At 38.9% G+C, this 22,259-nt stretch overlaps 1 protein-coding gene across 5 annotated transcripts in view; it reads right to left on the bottom strand.

The window, feature by feature from the left end:
- Nucleotides 1-11,610: 11,610 nt before the first annotated feature.
- LOC126997061 (dual specificity calcium/calmodulin-dependent 3',5'-cyclic nucleotide phosphodiesterase 1A-like) overlaps nucleotides 11,611-22,259 on the bottom strand; it is a 191,899-nt gene continuing 181,250 nt past the window's right edge. For all 5 annotated transcript variants that reach the window (XM_050858099.1, XM_050858102.1, XM_050858103.1 and 2 more), the window contains 8 exons: nucleotides 18,877-18,993; nucleotides 17,836-17,976; nucleotides 17,072-17,241; nucleotides 16,143-16,304; nucleotides 15,468-15,670; nucleotides 14,830-14,946; nucleotides 13,749-13,871; nucleotides 11,611-11,923 (listed from right to left, as the gene is read on the bottom strand). In XM_050858099.1, the coding sequence (XP_050714056.1) occupies nucleotides 11,772-11,923; nucleotides 13,749-13,871; nucleotides 14,830-14,946; nucleotides 15,468-15,670; nucleotides 16,143-16,304; nucleotides 17,072-17,241; nucleotides 17,836-17,976; nucleotides 18,877-18,993 (1,185 nt within the window). In that variant the 3' untranslated portion in view covers nucleotides 11,611-11,771. The remainder of the gene's footprint in view (nucleotides 11,924-13,748; nucleotides 13,872-14,829; nucleotides 14,947-15,467; nucleotides 15,671-16,142; nucleotides 16,305-17,071; nucleotides 17,242-17,835; nucleotides 17,977-18,876; nucleotides 18,994-22,259) is intronic.

Raw genomic sequence — 22,259 nt, 5'->3', positions numbered from 1 at the left:
GTAATGAGATACTGGCACGGTACTAAAAACGAATCTTAACCCAAAATAGATAGTCAAATATTACTGGAAAATGGTCACAGCCAGAAAAGGGGTCAATCAAATTAACATTTGATATTCTGTCATTTTCAGTGGTAAAGATCAAATCCAATATATTGTTAGATTGAAGATAAGTAGCCTGCTTGACCCACTGTATAAGACCCAGAGCTAAAAAAATCAAGAAATTGCTCGCCAAGTAAAGAACTACCAACAGGAACGTCAGAGGACCAATCAATGGAAGGTAGGTTAAAATACCCAGCCAGAATAAGTTCTGTATCCTCACAAACAGACTCAAGGTAGGAGATGAGAGCTATATTGTCCACAAAAGAATTACTTGGAGGTCTGTAAACAACCAAAACAAGATGAGACAAAGGATTCTATGTGGCTTTGTAATTACCCATACCAAGCTATTCAATCTACTACACTCCATTATGGTGTTTATGTAACACAAGATACACAAGTGATTTCCCATATGGTTTCCTGAAAATTCTTAACTTAAATATGAACACAAAACAAGAATTATATGAAGTCTTTGATATTCGTTTGGAGACACTAACCCATCATGCCGAACTGCACAAGGACTCCTGGACAAAAATCGTGCACTGTTTGGTATACAGACAAACACGGAATGGTAAACTGAAGTAAACGACAACAAATACTGCAGCACAGACCACTCAGCTGGCATGGCCCCTGGAACGCGTCTTTCCTCCACACAGTCCTGATATAATACACACAATTAAAGTCCTGGTATAATCGCTGTAGCACTTTCGTAGCTGATTTCCGGTAATACCAACAATACCACGAAAAACAAAGCATCAATTTACCTAAATGAGAAAAGGCAATTCTCAAAATACTGCTCGTCTGCTACATGACCTCCGGGGTAACACACACCTAGATGTTTCCAGCGAGGGTTTAGGTGGTGACGAGCCACTCACTAGGGCTGGACTCAAAGGGGAGTAAAGAATTACAATCAACAGATCAACAAAGAGCACATCCTCTTGCCTGGTCCGCCCACCCTCAACGCCGCCACGCGCCTCAACGCTTTCTCCAACGCACCGGGCGCATAAATCGAGGCTGTGGAGTCTCCTTTTTCAAGAACATGTAGCTAATGATGTTTCCCGTACACTTCAATTCCACCGTCCTTTACCTTTGCTCCCAGGCTGTGGAGGAACACACACGTGCCCACCAGTGCCCGCAAGGCGCCGCGTGGATCTAACGCACTGCGCAGGCGTCATTGCGCAGTGCACATCCATTGGTTCTTATTGTATCACTTAGTTCAAGTAATTTTATTGTTTTACTACATTTTAAAGTAAGAGTAATCATGGCATGCTTGTTTACTTATACGTGACGTACCATATCTATGTCAACATCATATGTAAGAAAACAGAAGCGCAATGCGCACGGACCAGCCCGATCGAGGCTGCTCGAGGAGCCGCCACATTAATGTTAGCGATAATTTACCACCATGATATTTTCTGGCCTTAGCAATAACATATTGTTGCACCACAATACAGTAAGTCTATGTTAGGATATTAAGGGAAGGAGTGCAAATGTAGATGCCACCGTATATCTATCTCCTAAAAATAATAATCAATCAATCAATGAAAAAAAAAAAAATCACACCCAAAGTAGCTCAGTGATCTTGATCAAAGGTAAAGTAAAACACATATGAACTGTACTTTATATTTAATATAATGATATATTTGTCATTTTGTATATACATACTGAAGCTTTAAACTGTCCATGGACTAGGTTTAAATATATTTTTGGAAAACAAAATGGACTTTTCTTCAAATGGATAGTACAAGGAAGAGAATAAAAGTCTCACGCAATACTAAAAACAATCTTTACAGTGGGATGCACACTCAGGTGTGACCCATAATAAAGGATACTTGAGGAAATACTCTGCACAACAATAAAATAAATGGACCTATCGAAATCTGCAAACAAGGGGAGCGTGAGTCTCCCGGACAGCCATGGCAAGTGTTTTCCTTGACTGACTGACCAAACAACACAAAGGACGTGACATGACCTCAAACACTAAGAACGATATGTGTCTGTGTGTTTATGTTGTTGTTTAAGTAGTAGTAGTAGTAGTTACTGTTACATCACAAACAGAAAACATGGCTCAAACAATAAAAATTCTGCCAATCCAACCACCAATACAAAATGCACACGAGTGGGCTGTGGCAGTGCCCTGACAAACACACTTTTGGGTGAATAACACTGAAAAAAGCACCAATACTTATATAAACTGTAACAATAGTTCGACCTACAAGATCAATCATCAGTCACCAAAGAGGAGCCACTGGGATGTGCTGGACACACCAGAACACTAATAGAGACATTTACAGACTTCTGGCCAACATATGTAATGACTGGTACTCAATAAACACTGCCAGCATTGGTAAACCTATGGATATACTGTATATATATCAATAACTATGTTACTGGAGGGTAGATATGATGATTGTATTGATAATTTTAAATACAATATATCTTCATGTATTCATATATTCACTTTTAAATATATTTATATGATAGGCACATATTAGGCCTAAGTACTGAAGGACATGCTATAAAATGACATGATGCATTCCTTTCAAGAGATGCAAATACAGTAGTACATGTTAATGCTGTAATGACAAGAGATTCAGAGTGCACAAGTCAATGCAGAGAAAGAGAATACACAGGAAATGGACAGGATCAACACTTTCACAGCATCCTTAAGTACAGAGACCCGCTCACTCCCATACCAGACTGTGGCTCTGCCCATGCACCTCACCTCGCTGCCTCACACTCCAGACCAGAGTGAGAAAGAGTGACAGACAAGATAAATTCAGTAATACATCCTCATCTTGTTGCTGAACTGGGCCCATTACAGCTGTTTATACTAGAAAAATAATAGTTTTCACTGTACAGCAAAAAAATTAAGTTTTTACAAAATGAAGGGATGACGAGCATACAGTACATAGTTTCATCCTTTTATACAGAAATCTTCGTACTTTTAAACTCAAACCTCGCCCAGCAACTTCCAGATAAATTGTGTACCTTAAAGTAAACAAATGAGTGACAGATTCATTATGCCAGTGTGGACCCAGTGAGGGACCAAGTGGATGTACACACACACAACATGCAGTACAGTCCTCTGTTAGCATTCCACCACTCTCCCAGTGGGGTGGAGTATGTATGTCGTACAGCTCCACCTCCTCATTCCTTTGATTTCCACCCAACACAAAATTGATGTGACATGATACCATGAAACAGGCAACAGTAATGACATATAGCAGTGACATTTTGGACCACAAACATATTGTTTAAGCAGAACATTAATATATCTAACAACTGAAGATGTTCCATCTCTTAAACAGTATCAACACAACACCACAAAGAATAATAAGATAGTGAAGTTATTTTCTTGGACATGTCTAGGTCAGCTTGTGATGGACCTCAGCTACATCAACATGCAATGATGCAAGTCATCCACCCATCTCATTGAAATTTCACGCCACTGCTGCTAAGTTAGATAAGAAGTATGATGATGGTACTTTACCCTAAGGTTCTCCAAAAAGAATATCAAAATATAAGTGTTACTAGGGCTTCCAGGAGGGAACTTGACAGCAAAGACAGAGACAGACAGATGAAAATTCCTGAATTTTGTTTGTATTCATTTGAAATATCAGAAAAGAAATGTTGGCAAGTTTGTACATGAATTGCATTCATCAAGCCATTCCTTGGACAAACCACTGCTAAACTGGTGCCATGTTTCTTTGTGTAATGGAGAAGTTTCAACTACGTAGTATGTTTTCATTCTGTGAGTGCTACATTAGAGCTAATTCAAATTATGAAGTATACATATTGTACAAAGCCAAAATATTTATCGTTCAGAGTGAACCTCTTCACACAAAAGCACTGACCATTATGGTGAACAAACACAGAACACTGCCAAGCACTGGTGGGGACATTCACCACTGAACACCACCCACTCCGCCATGCTTCAGGTCTTATCGTGAAATGCAACACGTACTGACACTTGAAAACAGTGAAGTAACAAAAGTATAATTGCACACACAAAAAAATATATATATGTACACGTACAAAAGAAGCCTGAAGTATGTCCTCCTTTAGCTCCATTGTGCCTGTCTCAGCCATGTGTGGTGCATGACGAAGAGGACCAAGGGAACTAAACGAGAGGCAGCACACCCTGGGCAAGCTCTATGAATCTAAATGTAAGGAGCAACAAACTGACCAACTTGGTGTTTCCTTTGTTCCTGATAAGAAATAGTACATAAGTACATCTAAAGTTTGCCATTACACACTAAACACTACAAATAATTTAGATTCTACTTGCAAGAAAAAAAACTTTAATTTGATACTTCTATATAATGTTTCCACAAGTCTTGATAGCTTCATATGCATCAAAATAATAAATATGTACACAAGACATTCAACCTCTTCTAAAATACACAAAATAACAAAACATGACATTAGTCATAGTAATATGAATCGTGTTTTTGAAATGTCCTCTTTACATTGTGATTAATATCTTATATGTATCAGAACTTTTGAATAGCTTTAATTGCAATTAATTTTGAACATGTTACTAAAAAAACAAAAACCTCTACACTATCACAGCATTAACTGGCAATTACAGTAGAACCCTCATCATTATTTTTCAAACGATCATTTTATGAGATCAATTTCATATTTATGTTTTCCTCAAAGGTATGATGATGAAGAACAAAACCTGTGATGCTACATTGTTCTTTTCAGAACCTGGAGATTCTTAGAGAGCTCAGTAAGTTTAACTGCCTGTCCCAGCAGACAGTGGGAGTCAAGAATGAAGAGATTTAAGTATATGATATAAATTCTGAATTAAAAAAAAATCAGTGACACCATTATCTTAATAGAAACATCTGCTGGCACATATTTTGGCACCAGCTACACTTGGATGTCCCTCAGACTGTATAATAGTGATGAACAGCTATCACACACTCACAAGATCACACCAGAATGAAAGATTTGTGAACTACTCTTGTGACCATAACCTGAAGCTTTGAGTTGAATTCATACCAATTAAGCAATTTTTAGGTCTTTAAGATAAATAAAGTCGTACACTATATTTTAAGAAAAAATATAAAAGTGTGCAAATCATATTTTTTGTTCACAGTATTATTCACAAGTTTGTGCAAAATTATGAAAATATTTCCTTATGCCAATACAGTTAATTTCAAAATATTCACAACTACAAAATAATATACAATAGCATGTAAACTGCCCCCCCACACACACACCCACACACACACACCCACATCCACACACAAACACACACATAAATGCCTTATTAGGGAGGTTAGGATCAGTGAAAGTGGGAATACCAAACAAAAGTTTTAACATATGAGTGTGGTAACAAATTGTGTATGTTTAAATGTGCAAGTATAAAAAAAAAAAAAAAAAAAAAGTGTGGTGGACATTCAACACTAGTTATTTTATACAAACAATGTTTACAGATGATGAGTTTTAGCTACAGTAGTTAAATATATGAATTTATGAAGTGTTTATGATGAAACTGAATGATTGTATTTTATAAAATAAAGACTGTGTTTCCATCTCAATGCTATAAGAAGAGAAAATGTATGAAAACAGTATGAATAAGAACTGATATATGGAATAATAATTAAGTGTGTATTTGTGTAAAAGTAAGGATATAGGATGCCTCAAGTAAGGAAAGGAGTAAATAATATTAACAATACTACTACTAATACCCATAGGAATACTATTACTACTAATAATTTATAAATAAACATGTAGAGCTACTATTGCTACCTTCAGCGTCTTGATAGAATTCTATTATATATATTTCTACCTGTCTCCTGAAATGTACTAGATGCTATGCTACATACTTTCCTGTCCTTTCCCATTTGTGATTTCACATCTAAAATATGTATAAAGGTTTATCTTTAAGGTTCCACTGAAACCTTCCCCAGAAAGCCAGCAGCCCAGTCTGTTTCTGGCAGCAATTCACAAAATACATAAGTTCCTGCCAAATAACTCTTCCCTTCAATATGTCTTAATTTATTCCATGAACTGGTTTTAATACATGTACTTTTAATAGTCCTTCAGTTTAAGTATATTCAGTCATTATTCTGGTGTATAATGGACAGTGAGCTAACTGTGACTCATGACATTATTCCTTAATAGTCTGCATCACACAAGCGATACCTTTGCATTCTTAAGTTTCCCAATGGAGTAACAAGTTACTCATTTCTGAAAACCTTGATCAAGTATGTTTCTGATACATAGGACCAGTAATGTGGGAACATACCTCATCCATGTTTTTTTTTCTGCAGACCTTAGCTTTGATAGCCCATTAAATTAAGTAGTACTTAATTTCTCCAATATAATTTTAAAAATCATATGACAGAAGCTGGAATCAGAAAAAAATAGTAATAGAGAAAGGTGATGAATTTGCATGCCGTAAAGTGTTTGTTCTGTATCTTTCTGTTTATATTACAATATGTATTCTATCAAGTAACACGTAAGTAATATTGACCTGCAACTGAAGTCAATTACAAATTAAAATTATCTTGCAATCTTCTTTGGACTGTTGATAATCATACACAGAGTGTATTGTATTATGAACTTTTGGTTCAAACCAAAGAAGACGTGAATATTCAGACGGCTGCCCCTGGGGGCACCAATACAGCAAAAGTGTCACACCTTAAACACCAGGAACCTATAGTTGTCCACTCCTTTCATGAGAGGCTGGCTCTCCACATCCACTGTACATGATTATTAAGTACTACCTGGCCATATACTATTATATATACATACACACCACAACACACAATGACATAAATGGGCTTATTATGGCTAAAATTATGATATGCCACTGAAAGCAACATATACACATGCATATAAGCAAACCACTATTACTTGTCTGTCTGCCTGTCCAAATGATGAATGTGTATGCAAGAATACATCTAATACACCAGTGGGACCAGGACATCAATTCTTATTTGTGCTTTATTCTCTGTAGAGTGTTTAGAATAATGAGTGGCATTGCAGTGTGGGTAGGGGAGGGTGCCACAGGCCAAGTGTCAGTCCCACAAGTAATGGTATCTTCTTGTTCACTTGATATTGGTACTGGCATTTTCGCTGCCAAACTGTTGACAAAAATGTTTTCATAATGCCAGGACCACATTCCAATTCACTTGCTCCCTTGTATGGCAAATAGTGTGGAATACCTTACGCTTTCCAATGTTGATGGGGGAAATTTGATCAAGGAACTCTCTCTCACTCACTCACTTACTCATTCACACCCACACCCACACCCACTCTCTCTCTCTCTCTCACACACACACACCACACACACAGGAAGGGCAGAGTCCCCTACTACTGACTTGCTACTCATTTTTTCAGACAAGTGCAGTTTGGACACACAGAGAGACAAGGCTGACAACGACACAGCCCTACATATCCTATACTTATACATATATTTGTATTCTAACCTTCATTAGAAGCCAACTATTGTAAGGATGGATGGAATCATGAATATTATGGAAATGTACTTTCTTATATGGAAAAAAATATCCACTCTTGGTGGTACTTTCAATTACAGAATCAATGACACAGTTCACACCTGATTTATTTGACTGGGATGCACTAATATTTTTTCCCAACAACAAATATTATCATATTACAATATAATCCATAAATTGTTCACACAGCTAGAAGGTTTTGTAAAGTAATATAAAGGTCTTCATGAGAGGGAGTGGACTGGGTGCATCAGATCCCTGGTGTTCAAGGTAATGCTAAATGAGCCATTAAGGGAAAACAGTCGTGCCATCAAATCTTAGTCACAAGATACATGCCATTGGAGCTCATGTAGTAAGTGCGTTATAATGCCTGAGCCACCTCATAAGAAACATGGAAAGTCATTATCTGAAAGGAATGGCCGAATACAGCAAACACCACATTCTGATTATGAAAGGAAGGAGCCATATGCAGACCTGTTCAGGGCCACCATATTCCTTTTGATAACTGAGGTGGAAACATAAGCACACAGTAGTCCCCCAACCACTGTGCTGAGCATCCAGGAGCAAAAAGGAGGCTGGCCAGGCACTACAAGCAGGGCACTCCAGCCAGACAACCACTCAAGGTATGACTTTTAGCAGTATAACAAAAAATATTAAGTATTGGAAGTCTGAATTTAATTATGTTATCATTTATATATTACTACTTGAGTTCATGCAAATTCATCATGACATTCTATAACTAGACTGAATATTTGTCTCCTCTTGATATCAGTTTCCCTTTTCTGCATATAAACTAAAATGTTAAGACCCAATCTGCTCTGGGGTATCAAGGTAAGAATTTCATTAAAACTTGAAAACAACCTGTTAAATGTTCCACAGAAAAAGGTTTTTATAATCATTGTGACTATAATTAATCTGCAATCTTGGCATGAATCAGATATGATAACCCAACACTGAACCTGTTCTTTGGGCAACCCTGGTCATCTAATTAGAAGATGGTTTCATCCTGCATGAGTGGGCTTTATCCCCTCAGAGCCAACTCTCCATGCACTATGGTGTCACAGGCAAGTGCTGTGACAGAGAGGATCACTTTTCCATGATGTAAGCCACAACACCTAAATTATACCTAGCACCTAAAGATTGTTAGGTAACAGATGCAAGGGTGTGATGAGACTTTCAGCAAGAAAAATGAGTGTTAGTATAGCCAATATGAATTTGTGTAACCAGTATTATTGTATAACATTTGCCTAACAATCGAAGTCTGCATGATTCACTTACTGGTAATGGGAACTGTATATTAGAACTCTCCATGGACTAAATAACCCTTCCTTGAAGAGGGTGTTACTGAGGATGTGTGACATTCAGAGTTATCAGGCAACACTTACACATGTGATTATTAATATTAACAGGTTCCTTTTCCTTCAGTATACAAAATACTCCACATTAAAACAACATTAAAAACACTATCCAAAGATAAAAAATGAGAGAGAGAGAGAGAGAGAGAGAGAGAGAGAGAGAGAGAGAGAGAGAGAGAGAGAGAGAGAGAGAGAGAGAGAGAGAGAGAGAGAGAGAGAGAGAGAGAGAGAGAGAGAGAGAGAGAGAGAGAGAGAGAGAGAGAGAGAGAGAGAGAGAGAGAGAGAGAGAGAGAGAGAGAGAGAGAGAGAGAGAGAGAGAGAGAGAGAGAGAGAGAGAGAGAGAGAGAGAGAGAGAGAGAGAGAGATATATATATATTAGCCCTTGATTAGAATCTGTCACCCAAATATATATATGAACTTTGGTTTGCAATTCCCACAGTATCCTGAGGCAGTTTTGAATCATATTACGTCCACATACACACATGAACCAAACAGCCACACCCACTTATACACAAACACACCCTTGCAAAAAAACGCCCATCCACACTTTAGACTGTCAGTTTCACTCACACCAGGAGTAATACAAGCAGTACACTCTAAAGGAACAATTAATATGTCATTACAAGTGACAAAAACAACTGCAGTAATTACCTAAAGATAAGTCTGAGGTGGATATACAATGAAGAAAACTTTCACTGCCGCGGCCCTAGACCCGGGTGGCTGGGGGCAGCGACAGCGGCGTCCTCCTTGAAGGAATGTCATCCCGTGCCACAAAAAAGGAACCCGCAGTCCTGGTGCCCAGATACCCGCTTTCCCACATTACCACAAACAGCTAATCAGCCAAGAGGTGGGAGCATGTTATGCCAAATTTTCTCTAACCACCTACTTCTGTATTAACTTCAACAACACTACTCTACCTACTGTGATTCAGATTTCAGTAAGAAATTTAAAAATATTTTTAAAATTTATAATATATATATATATATATATATATATATATATATATATATATATATATATATATATATATATATATATATATATATATATCTATATATATATATATATATATAATTAAAATCTTTCTATAAGGGGAGGTGTAGTTAGCCATTGTAGTCATCACTCCATTTTCTAAATAAAGAGGATGAGATTATGTATGCAATTAATCATATAAATATCATATAAGCACAAACATACAAGATGATGTAATTATGACTATGCACAGTTGTTCTCCCCGTAAAAAATGCTATAATTTTCTTTACCTCTGAATGAAGGAGATTTTAGACATGCCAGAAGGTTTCATGTCTTGGGAAATGCTTGTTATGATGCTGTTTCCAATATTACATTTTGTAGTCATTTAATAAACCTTTCTCACAGGAATGACAATATAGTAACTTAATTTGTTAATGTCTAGATACCTTAGGAATAAGCTCTCCAACACTTTGGTTTAGCCAATTACTTACAAAACTTACTGTACCTACTTCACTTAAGTGAACATCAGAGCTCAAGGCCATCTTACTAGCAGTCATAAAATCATCCTACATTAATTTTAACCTTATAAAGTGCATGCAGGTTCAATTCTTTAGAATAAACATTGATGAAGTACTCATAAAACAAGAAAAAAAAAATTCACTATGAATAAATTAATTACTTCAAATCTATATGGATTTTGCCTGGCACAGCTTAAGTATAAATGGTGGAAGTTTTTTTAAATGAGAGCTGTGTTCCTAAGAGGCTTTGGTCACAATACACATTTTCAGCACCAACCTGCACATTTTCACTTTAATGGGAAAAAAAAATCTATATTTGAAAGGGGCAGTTGAGGCCCCACTACCTGCTGTGGCCTTGGCTGACCCTTGCTTGTGGGTGGTCACTTAAGTGGTAAGTGTGCAAATTAAGTAATGGCAAGAAATAAAGGGCACACATAAGTATTCTACTCCCTAAGAACAGATTGTGCTGACTCAAGAGTGCAAGTTTTCAAAATGGTTATGCCAGGTACAATACAATGTCCATTATGAGCCCTAAAGCTGAAGATCATCCATGGCAGACACATGAAGGAAGTGTGAGACTGGAAGCTTTGGAAAAGTATTCTGAAAAATTTACATCACAGTCAAGTCATTCTTTAGATCACAATGATAGCATGTCGACACAGGCTGGAAACTCCAACAGTTATAAAATTTGTTTGTGATTCAATGTCACACTTTGTCTCAAGAGATCTTTATAAGCAGCACATTTGCAAATTAACATCAGAACCTACAGAATGTGCCCTATAATACTGCAGCAAGCAGTATGATTCAAACTACAAGTAAATTGTACATATATATATATATATATATATATATATATATATATATATATATATATATATATATATATATATATATATATATATATATATATATATATATATATATATATATATATATATATATATATATATATATATATATATATATATATATATATATATATATATATATATATATATATATATATATATATATATATATATATATATATATATATATATATATATATAGATATATATATATATATATATATATATATATATATATATATACCTATATATGTATATATATATATATATATATATATATATATATATATATATATATATATATATATATATATATATATATAGATATATATATTTTTTTTTTTAAGGTGCAGAATTGTAGACACCTGTTGAGACACTGTATTGAATGATCACTTAAACAAATTTTTCTGAAGCTGAAAAAAAAAAAAAAAACATGAAAACATTGCAGAAATATTATTAAGTTTGTATTTTCAGAACCATGGGTCATCCTTTACCATTCCCGAGTTACTCACCATTCTCTTCATTACTAGCCTCCCCTTTGCCCCCCTCCCCCTCTTCCTCCTCAATGGTGTCCTCAGGGGCATCCTCTTCACCCTCACCAGACTCACCATTCACTTTTTCATTCCTGAGAGCCATTTCAGCACGGATTTCAGCATCTGGAAGGAAAGCAAATATTTTAGACTTCCAAGGGAAAGGAAGAAAAACAGGTGAAGTTCTTAAGATGAATAAAGATATTTTCTTGCAAATGAGTTACACTCATGGACAGGGGATGTTGGACATGGGGCTGGGATCTTTTTTTTAATCTTTTCAGATTTTGTACCAAATCATCATTCATACCCACCTCACCCCCCCACTCCCTCCCTGACCTGCCTGGTCCCAAAGTGGTCTGTACTTAAAATTAAGTGATACTACAACAAAACAAAAGGCCTAATGGTTAATAAGACTGAATTTCTGCCTTAGTGAATGTTAAGGTGAAGGAAATGGCAGTTGAATATGTTTTTGAATTAGTCAATATTTTCATTGTGATACATGGAATCACTGAGGGTGGGAATTTATTCCATTCTTGTGCTCCAACATTATCCACATTTGTAAAGCCATTAAGTATTTTGAAACATTCAATCAATTTTTCACAGGTGATGTTTCTCAAGAGGTGACATGTTAAGAGATAAGAGCCTTTCACTGTAAGGTATGTTGTACAAAGGATAGGTCATCTTGGATACCCCATATTAAGCACTTTATAATTTAGTAATATCCTTCACATGGTGGGTAGACCAGAAATGCACCTAAAATTTTCATATGGTCAGATTGAAGTATTGTATAGTGTTTTTTGATTCTTGAATGAGAAGTTTCTTTAATGGACCCCAACATTTTGTTCAATTTACTCACTGCATTGCTGGGAGAATTTGAGGTTTGATGCAGTTTTGACACCCAGGTCCTCAACACACTGGATGCTTTTGAATATGACAGCACACATATCATGATCGAACCTCCTATTTTTTGTTACAACTTGAAGAACATGGCACTTATCTATATCAAAAGGAATCTCTTGTCCAACAGACCAAGCTGAAAGTGTATACATCTTCTTGGAGGCTTTCCCTGTCTTGGTCTGAGAGGACCGAATTACCAATCTTCATGTCTTCAGCAAATTTAGTAATGGGAGTCCAACATTGACATCATTGATGTAAATTGAGCACTGAGGGATACCACTAGTGACTGGTAACCTCTCTGGTGGCTCAGCAAGGATTTTATAATGGATGAAGAGCTTTAACAAGGGAGATGTAAATAGGGTTTTAGTTGTAAAAGAACCGGATATTACCGATACCGGGTTTACTTATAGAGTCAGGGATGAGTGGAACATACTTGGCAGTCATGTTGTGGGTGCCAATACCATAGACACATTCAAGAAGAGGGTGGGTAAATCCATAGATAGTGAGGTTAGGTAGAATTAGGCTTACAGGAGCTGCCTTGTATAGCCCAACCAGCCTCTTGCAGACTTCTCACATTCTTATATTCTTATTACAGTATTTTGGCAAAAAACAAGGAGTGACCCTGGTAGGTATTGCCAACAGATGCTTCACAATGATTTTGGTCCCCCAACTCTGCCTTATACCCAGTCCATGCATACATGTGTTGAAAAGTGATGGGGCAAGGATGCAACCCTGCCTCCCTCACATGTAGCCTACAGAGGAAACAAGCTGGATATGCTTCACCCACACAATGCACATTTTGAGAGAAAAGTTCCCATAACTGACAGAAATGTCAAAATTTGAAAAAAAATATCTAAAAGACATTGAAATTGGCCTCACACTTCTGTCAGACCTGCAGCTTTGTACATCATTTTCACAGAAATTAAAAGAATATTTGTGATGTTTTTTAAATGATTAATTTTATCCTATGTGGCACCCTAGCCCCAAGTGCTTGGAAATGTGTGTAATAATCTATCTCAATACTGCGGCACAGATGTGTTGAACAGTTCTTCACCTTTCATGGCCCGCTCCTTCCAGCGTGCCTTGTTAGCGGCCAGACAGTCCTGCCACGGCCGCCGCACCTCCACACCCACCACACCTCCAGGCCGCACTGGACGCTTGATAGGGCCTCCAGGCTCTGTGGAAGGACTCAGTCAGAAAAAACAAAGAATATGATAATCATTTCAATTAAAATTCTTTCAGATTTAGCCATAAAGGCAATGATTCCATGAGAAACAGAATAACTTTCTGAACAGAAGAAAAGCTGGCACCTAAAAAGAACTGGTATAGTCAGGGTATTTAACCCAGTAGCAGCGACGGGCCAAATTTGTGGCTTTACCGTATAGCAGCGACGAGCCAAATTTGTGCCATAATTTAACCCCCCCAAATAGATGATACATAAACTGATCACAAATGCTTTGATATATATTATGAAATGGTTTGTGTGGGGGTGATTTTTTCTCATTTTTCTCGCTTGGAGTGACCATCAAGAAACATGATCCCCGCTGTTACCGGGTTAACTGTGTTGTATTCATTTAAGTTCATGAAAAATACATGCAAGTAAAGCAACATGTTATGGTACTACATAACATTTGCTGAGGTCATGCAGATGTGCTATTACTCTAATTAAAATCCTCTTTGCTATCAACTACCTTTTGATTAGATTGGGAAGTTGGGTTATAAGTTTAATTAGCTAAAGTATCCTTTGTGTGTATACAATCACTTAATTAAGAACTGTCCATGAATAGTGAAGGGCAAACAAAGATGTGAAGGATAATTGATTAGTTTTGTTATGCATCCTGAAAAATATTAAATGGGTGGCACCAAGAAGAATATCTGGCTAAATACCACCTAGCTATGCAAAAAATAAAGTTGCCCCCCTTCCTGTAAAAAAAAAAAAACATAAATTAAGACAATAATGAAGGTAAAGGTCAAAGTGAATGGTGATCAACCACTTCATTACCTTGTGATGTCATCTAAAATATTTCAGTCAACAATTCATTGTTTATGTAGCTTTCACCTCAAGCTTTTCTGTGTCTAGTGTTGAGTTTATTAATAAAAATTTTGCTGTTTGAGGCTTTGAGCATGAGACCCACCGTTGTGAGGCTCCTCAGCAATGGTGGGGGTGGAGGGAGGGACGGAGAGGGCTGCCACTTTGTCTAGCAAGTCACCACACACACCAAGGCTTGGGTCAACGATGAAGTCGATGAAACCTGCATAAGAAATACTTTACACTACATGGCCTTGACACATTCATCCCTTAAACTACATTGTATACTGATGGTGGTAATGAGACACAACACACTCAGTTTATAATAATAAAGCATAAATATTTATGTTTCAGGGGATGAACAACTAGTGTGCCTCAGTGTGAACAAGTAAAATGAAAAATAAAGATGCCAGGTGCCAATCATAAGGCATGGCAAGAAAAGGAGTGTGAAAAATATAATAAAGAAAGAAAAAATAAATGGAAACTAAATGAAGAACAAAGATAATGTCATTGGGAACTTGTTGCCTGACCTTACAAACATGGAGGACAGAAAATATCAAAGAATTATGCTATAGCTTTAGGAAAATAGAGAAAACACACACAAAAACAATAGCAGTAGTTAATCAGCAACAAACAGAGTATAAGATTGGGGATGTTGTAGAAGTTATACCCCAAACCTGAACAGGACCAGAGGTAAGACAAACAGCAGTGTAGCCAGAGAGGGTAAGACAGTAAGCCACTTACCAATCTGACTCTCAGCCACCAATGTGTTGTTTCGGTCACACAGTGGAGAGTAGGGCAGCCCCAGCTCTCTCTCCTTGTCACCCTGCCGGAAGAATTCCTCCAGCAGCTGTGTCGTCCAGCGCTCGTGCAATGCCCAGTTTTTGCTTGGGTGGGAGATGTCGCAGCAGTGGAGGACGAGGGAGAGGGACTTGGCCTTGTCCAAGCTACCCCAAGAACAGAAGAGGGTCTTATCATACATAAGATACAACTCAAGTGTAAGATAACACAATATAGGAAAATGGAAGGAAAATTCCTGTATTTGCCTATGAGTGATTCAGCTGAAGGTACTAATATGTTCTTAATAAATAACTTTTTTTCAGGAACAGACTTAACAATTCATTTAAAGTAACATTTAATCTATGGAAGGAAGGGTTTGTGTTGGTGCTCTGTAATATTCTAGGGGGTGCTTGAAGGAAAGTGGATATAAATTTTGGTGGACATTGTGTTGCACAATATCTAAACAGCCCCTCATTGTTGGATGCTGGGAAAGGTTGAATTTTATTGATGGTTGCTGGGTTGGTGTGGATGTGGAATGTTTGTCAAGTTAATTTGAAGGATACAACTGTGCTTAATACTAAAGTTTTCCTCCATTTCCACAACAGCATCCCAGCCCAGCACACAGATGAGGCAACCCACCTGGTGTCCTGCAGGGCCAGCATGGTCTTCATAGCCTTGATCTGCTGGAAGTGTGAGGACATGTCGGTGGCCAGCACCATCTCAATCACCAGCGTTCGGAACTCTCTGTATTCCTCCCGTGACAGGTTCACAAGCACGTTGTGTTCCTCAGCACGCAACAGCCTGGCAAGATAATGATGGTGAGGCTCAGTTACAGGATTATTCAAAGTACGTGTCGCACGCCATCATTGAGATGTGGCAGACTTCTTCTCACTGGGTCCCCATTGCTTCTCAGATAAATGATTGAACACTAGACAATGGGAGGCACACAGCTCTCAGTGCTATCAAGAAGCTTCAAAATGGGTGGTGAGGGGAATGACTGACATGAATCTGTGAAAACTTATATTGTTTTATCATGCCTGCATCCTTTACTTTTCATACAACTTTCCCTTTTCAAAAATTGTGATTTTGCACTAATGAACAATACCAAAACAATTACAATCTTCTTGGGGGAGAAGGACTTTATATGTGTGCCACTGGACTGTGGACATGAGCTGCTTCTTTTCTGTACAGCTTCTTCTAATGAGCGACAACACCAAAAAGGATGACAACGAGAGACAACAACTACATTCAACAAAACTCCCAAAAAACACCTACTGCTGGTTCTATGGTGCCTGGTATGTGTTGGTTAGGTATCACTCCAGCTAATTTTAATCTTATACACATGAAGGTTTAATTTAGGAGGACCTTTTCATGCATCTAATACTGTGGTACCATACTAAAAATCTCCCTCTTAACATTTTCATTAGCAAAGATGAAAAATATTAGCTGTTTCCTCTATACACTTTACATAACCTATATATAGCCTGTGAAGGACTCATTTTCTCTCTTATATAGTCTCTTTCTTAGTTTAATAATATTTCTCTTCAGTCTCCAAAATTCCATAGTACCTGAAGGCAGCGCAGATGTGATGGTTCTCGAGCACGGCACGGTCATTGTAGAGGATGGCCGTCTCAGAGCCAGACATGACGTGGAAGTTGTTGGTGGTGCCCGTGTGCTCATAGTCATGGACCAGGGCCGCCATCAGGGTTGCCAGGATCTCCACGTCGTTAAGCCAGTTCTGGGAGGAAGAGGAGAGGCGAAAAGATGTGTTTATTGAGGATCATTGGTCATATTCTTCATTTCGGCACCCAAGCACATATTTGACAAGGATTTCGTAGGAGTTTTGAGCATTTCCAGGAGTACTTTTATGACCCTGGTGGTAGTTTGATCATTCTTCTGTACCATGAACCTAAAAAAACACTCATTAGAAGCTGACTGCTCTTCTTTGTGGCCTTTGAAAATGGTTGATGTGAGAAGCGGAACGTTTTGAGAATACCACCCATATGATATGCCACAAGGAAGAAACGTGTGGAGTGCTTCAATAGATATTCTCTCTCTCTCTCTCTCTCTCCTACTGCAGTGGTTCAGTGCAGCAAGACTGGTTGATTTAAAAACAAGCTCAACTGCCACTTCCTTCAACTTAATATTCACTAAACTAGAAATGCAAAGTCCTGGTGGCCTTGGATTCAACATAATTTCACTTGGGTTTATTGACAGACCACCTATTATATAGTCTGCACCATACGGTCGGCATGGTCTGAATACTTATGTAACTCTATATAATTCCCCCCTCTCTCTCTCTCTCTCTCTCTCTCTCTCTCTCTCCACCCACCATGAGCCCTGTCTGGGAGAGCATGTAGTGCATGGTCTGCAGCACGTCAGCGGCATGCACATTGTTGTGGTAGGGGTTCTTGTACTTGCAATAGCCGCTCTCCACCTGCGTCAAGAATGTTTCCAGCGTGGCGGGCGGCATCTGGGGGAAGGAGGAGCGAGGTTAACTTGCCTTTCGTATAATAAGCGGGAGAGGCAAAGAACTAATAGGATGGATTGATAGTTATGAGGCTGGATTAAAAATTGGACAGGTTCAGGGCAGGTGTGGAGGCATTGTATGGAAACTATAATGAGCACCATGAACGTGAAAACACTCATGAGAACCCGAATGACCTCTTTTGTGGAAGGCGTGAGGAATGGTGTCTTTTGTATACTGAAAGGGAGAAGCAGAGGTAATAGCACGGACTGAATAGAGTTACGAAGCTTGAAAAAAGAGGTCAGCTAGGGTCAGGATAGGTCAGGAGGCATTATCGATAAGGTGTGCAAGCTGTATAAATTGTATGAAAAATAACATGAAAGATTCCACAAGTAACTATACTGAGTGGACGCCATGGATGAGCTAAACTAAGATCAAGGACTGGTTGTGAGAAGGAGCAAAAGAGTGGCACAGAAAGAAAAGAGGTAGAAAGATGAGAGGCAGAATGAAGAGAGGTAGAAGAGGGGCAGAAAGAAAAAGGTTGAAGGAAGAGAGGCAGAATGAAGAGTGGTAGAAGAGGGGCGGAGAGAAAAGAGGTAGAAGGAAGAGAGGCAGAAAAAAAAGAGGTAGAAGAGGCAGAAAGAAGAGGAAGAAGGAAGAGAGGCAGACAGAAAAAAGGTAGAAGGAAGAGGGGGAGAAGAAAGAGTCAGAAAGACATGAGGTAGAAAGACAAGAGGTAGAAGGAAGAGGCATACAGAAAAGAGGTAGAAGGAAGAAGGGGGAAAGATAGGCAAAATAGTGTCTTAAGCGTAGGTAAAAGCATGTCTTGATCCGTTAGTCTGGCCCTTGGAGAGAGAAAGCCTGTGTGAATCGGGAACACGGCCCCTTGCAGCGCCACACGCCCACCTTGAACTTGTGCAGGAGCCCGTAGCGGTTGAGGAGCTCGTAGGCGAGGCATCTGAGGGGCGTGTTGGCGCTCGCCTCCTGCAGCTTCCACACGTCGAAGTTCCACTCGTCCACGCTCTGAGGGGAAGGAGAAATGAAACATGTGTAGGCTGTACTCCTCTGATATTACACCATTCTTGGGCATGTCCTGGTAAAGATTGGGGCTATAATGCGCTGATATCTCGTTTCCTACTAGTAATCCAACTGCTCTTCTGTTGTAATATATGTATTCTACTAACCTTCAAACCTCCCGGAACGTCCTGGCCATAAGAAAATTTAATCCTTTCAACAAGACTATGATGTGTGAGCCATTCCTATTGAACCACACTATAGTAACACCGTTGTTGGGCAAGCTTTTAGGAAAATTTGATCCACTAAGTAACTAAAGGGAAAATGATATGGTTACGTTTTCGATGAATGGCTACAACACTCCATACATAGAGTTATAAACCTGCTTAAACGATAGTCTTCGCGGTCAAAACTTGTAGGATTACAATTAAAACGATCCCAACACATTTCCACATTTGAGCTGTTTCTTCATTTCACAGCTTATAAGAGAATTTATATACATCTTCATTCCTGGTTATACTCTAGAGACAATGATAAACACTCTCTAAGGGAAGGACAGGACCGAGATTTGGAAGCCATTCCTCGAACATAATTTTAAAATGACGTCGTTATTGGACAAATTCTCGGGGGAAAATAGTACGGTTCCAAAGAAAGGTCAAAACAGTGTTTCAACCGCGTCTCTAGATTTTTACTGAATGGCATCATCACATTTTCCAGCTAACTTTTTTCTGCTCTTTACGACTCTAACAATTTTTCCTTCAACCCCTCTCCCCGCTGGTTGACTGGCGAACGTAATGGAACTCGACTGAAGTCTCCGGGAAATACAACCCTGATTTATTTCCCATGACCTGACAACTCTGACTAAACGAGAAGGGGAAGTTGGTTACGCGTCACGCATAAGCCGCGCCTCTGCCGTGTCTCCTCCCACAAAGCTGCGTGTGACTTGACTTGGTATATATAGACTTAGATTATATGGACCACATTATTAAACTCTTCGGAGCTTTAGTACATCTATTTAAAAAGGCTTCCTTGGAAGTTGTCGGGGTTTCGATTGGTGGTTTCATGACCCTGGTGGTAGTTTTCCAAGGCTTCCGCGCCATGAACGGGAAAAACACTCATGACAACCCGACGCAGCTCCTCTCTGGACTTTAAAAGTCGTAAAAAGATCCCGAAGCGTTTGATAATGACAATCTAAGCATCTGACTGATTACTTATGCCACACTTGTTGCCACAGTAGAGTATAAGCAGCAGCTATGTGAATTAGAAACCACTGGAGTTCATTAATTTTGCACTTCACGTCATTGTTATCGTGAAATTTCGTTAGTTTATAACAATTTAACTTTGCACAGGCAAGGCGAAATCAAAGTTGCTGGTATTGGAACGCGCACGGCACGTGTAGGCTATTCATTACCACTATTCAGTACCACATAAGGCCCACACACTCATTCAAATACTATAGTATTTCCATTTTGTATAAATACCCCGACACTGGACAACGTTGTATTCCAAAGTTGTCCAGTGTCGCGGTATTTATACAAAATCTTTGTTATTATCCTAAAAACGAAACAATCACAACACTATGACCTTATTAGATTATCCAATCATTTGATTAAATTCATTTAAAGGTATTAAGTAGCTGACATTTGAGAGGAAGCGAGAAGTCTGGAGAGTGTGTGCTGCGCAGATACGTGGGGCGGGGCATAGGCCTACACCCCACCGGCCAGTTTAAAAAAAAAAAAATATATATATATATATATATATATATATATATATATATATATATATATATATATATATATATATATATATAAAGGTTACCGGCTAATAACTAACGAATAAAAGACACTCACAAAACGCTGCTTAATGTGAATGTAGAGAGAGGAAAACACCATAATACAATATCATCAAATTAATTTATCTCTATCCAGTTTTCCTCCAGCAGTTGTAGTGCAGGGTCAAGGGACAGCTGCAGGGCGCCCGACCCCCCGCGGCTCTCTTTCCATCACGCAGGGGACATCACAGGTCCCACCGTGAGCCTCCTAATTGAATGTCTTACCTGGGTGAGCCAACACACAGGTAGGAGTCCCCTCCGGGAAAGTGGGCGGGCAAGGTCCAAGGTCTGCCCGCACACTTTTATGACCTGGCACTGACGAGGCCACCGAGCAGGCCCCATATAGTTAAACAATTAAGAGGCTCACTCATCAACATATAATAAGGCTTTGTAGAGGTTGTGAACCCTTCCATGGGTAATTATATGGGTCCAAGTGATAGTCTGACGAGGCTTATTTTTTATTTATTTTTATTTTTTTATTTTTACGTCGTGGCCTATTGCACCGGTAGGCTTCTTCCCGGTGGATCCTGATGGTCGGTCCAAGGCTTCTTCCCGGTGGGTCCTGATGGTCGGCCCAGCCCGTTCTGGCGCAGGCGAGTATTTATAGTGGCGCCATCTTGCATTGGCTCGTGCTGCCCTCCCGGAACTCATCTTTAATCCTAGAATCTAGAGTCCGGGTTGATAGGTGGTCTTCTGGACACCATGTGGGTAGTTTTAAGCCACTCGGGGGCGGCTGAAAAATCCCAGCTTGGTGGCACCGGTCGGGGATTGAACTCGCGTCCTCCTGAACGCGGGGCCGTCTTGCTATCCGTGCAGCCACCATTCTGAACCATTAATGTGAAAAACACTCATGATAACTCGAATGATCTCTTTTGTGGCCTTTGGAATTATTTGTTGTGAGATTCGACAAGGTCTGGGAATACTGGCCAAGTGATGTTTCGATGCACCCCTGGACTTGTCGTGGATGGGAAAAGTTATCGTTCTAAGCGAAGGTTGCATTCCAGCGTAAGATGAAGTCCGCGTTATTTGATCATTACTGTTCTTATAGATTATATGGTAAGTTACTTGGTCTGATTTGAGTTAATGTGAGAAGGGGCGCATAAGATAAGAAAGAACTTGCATTTTTTCATTGCCTTGTTCACAAAACGCGCCATTTCGATTAGTGCTAAACGAGAGGTGCGTAGAAGACTTGTGTGACCAATGAGTAAAGGAAGAAGACAAAGACGAAGAAGACAAAGACGAAGAAGAAGAAGACAAAGAAGAAGAAGAAGAAGAAGACAAAGACGAAGAAGACAAAGAAGAAGACAAAGACGAAGAAGACAAAGACGAAGAAGACAAAGAAGAAGAAGAAGAAGAAGAAGAAGAAGAAGAAAGAAGAGTGGACCACCAGGGAGTAGAGAAGACATGAGGCTCTTTCCAAGGGTTTCTAACGTGACTAACTGAA

Source organism: Eriocheir sinensis, chromosome 11, assembly GCF_024679095.1.
Source record: "Eriocheir sinensis breed Jianghai 21 chromosome 11, ASM2467909v1, whole genome shotgun sequence".
NCBI lineage: Eukaryota > Metazoa > Arthropoda > Malacostraca > Decapoda > Varunidae > Eriocheir > Eriocheir sinensis.
The sequence above is the reverse complement of the archived record's forward strand: the minus strand, read 5'-3'. Positions and strand labels throughout refer to the sequence as shown.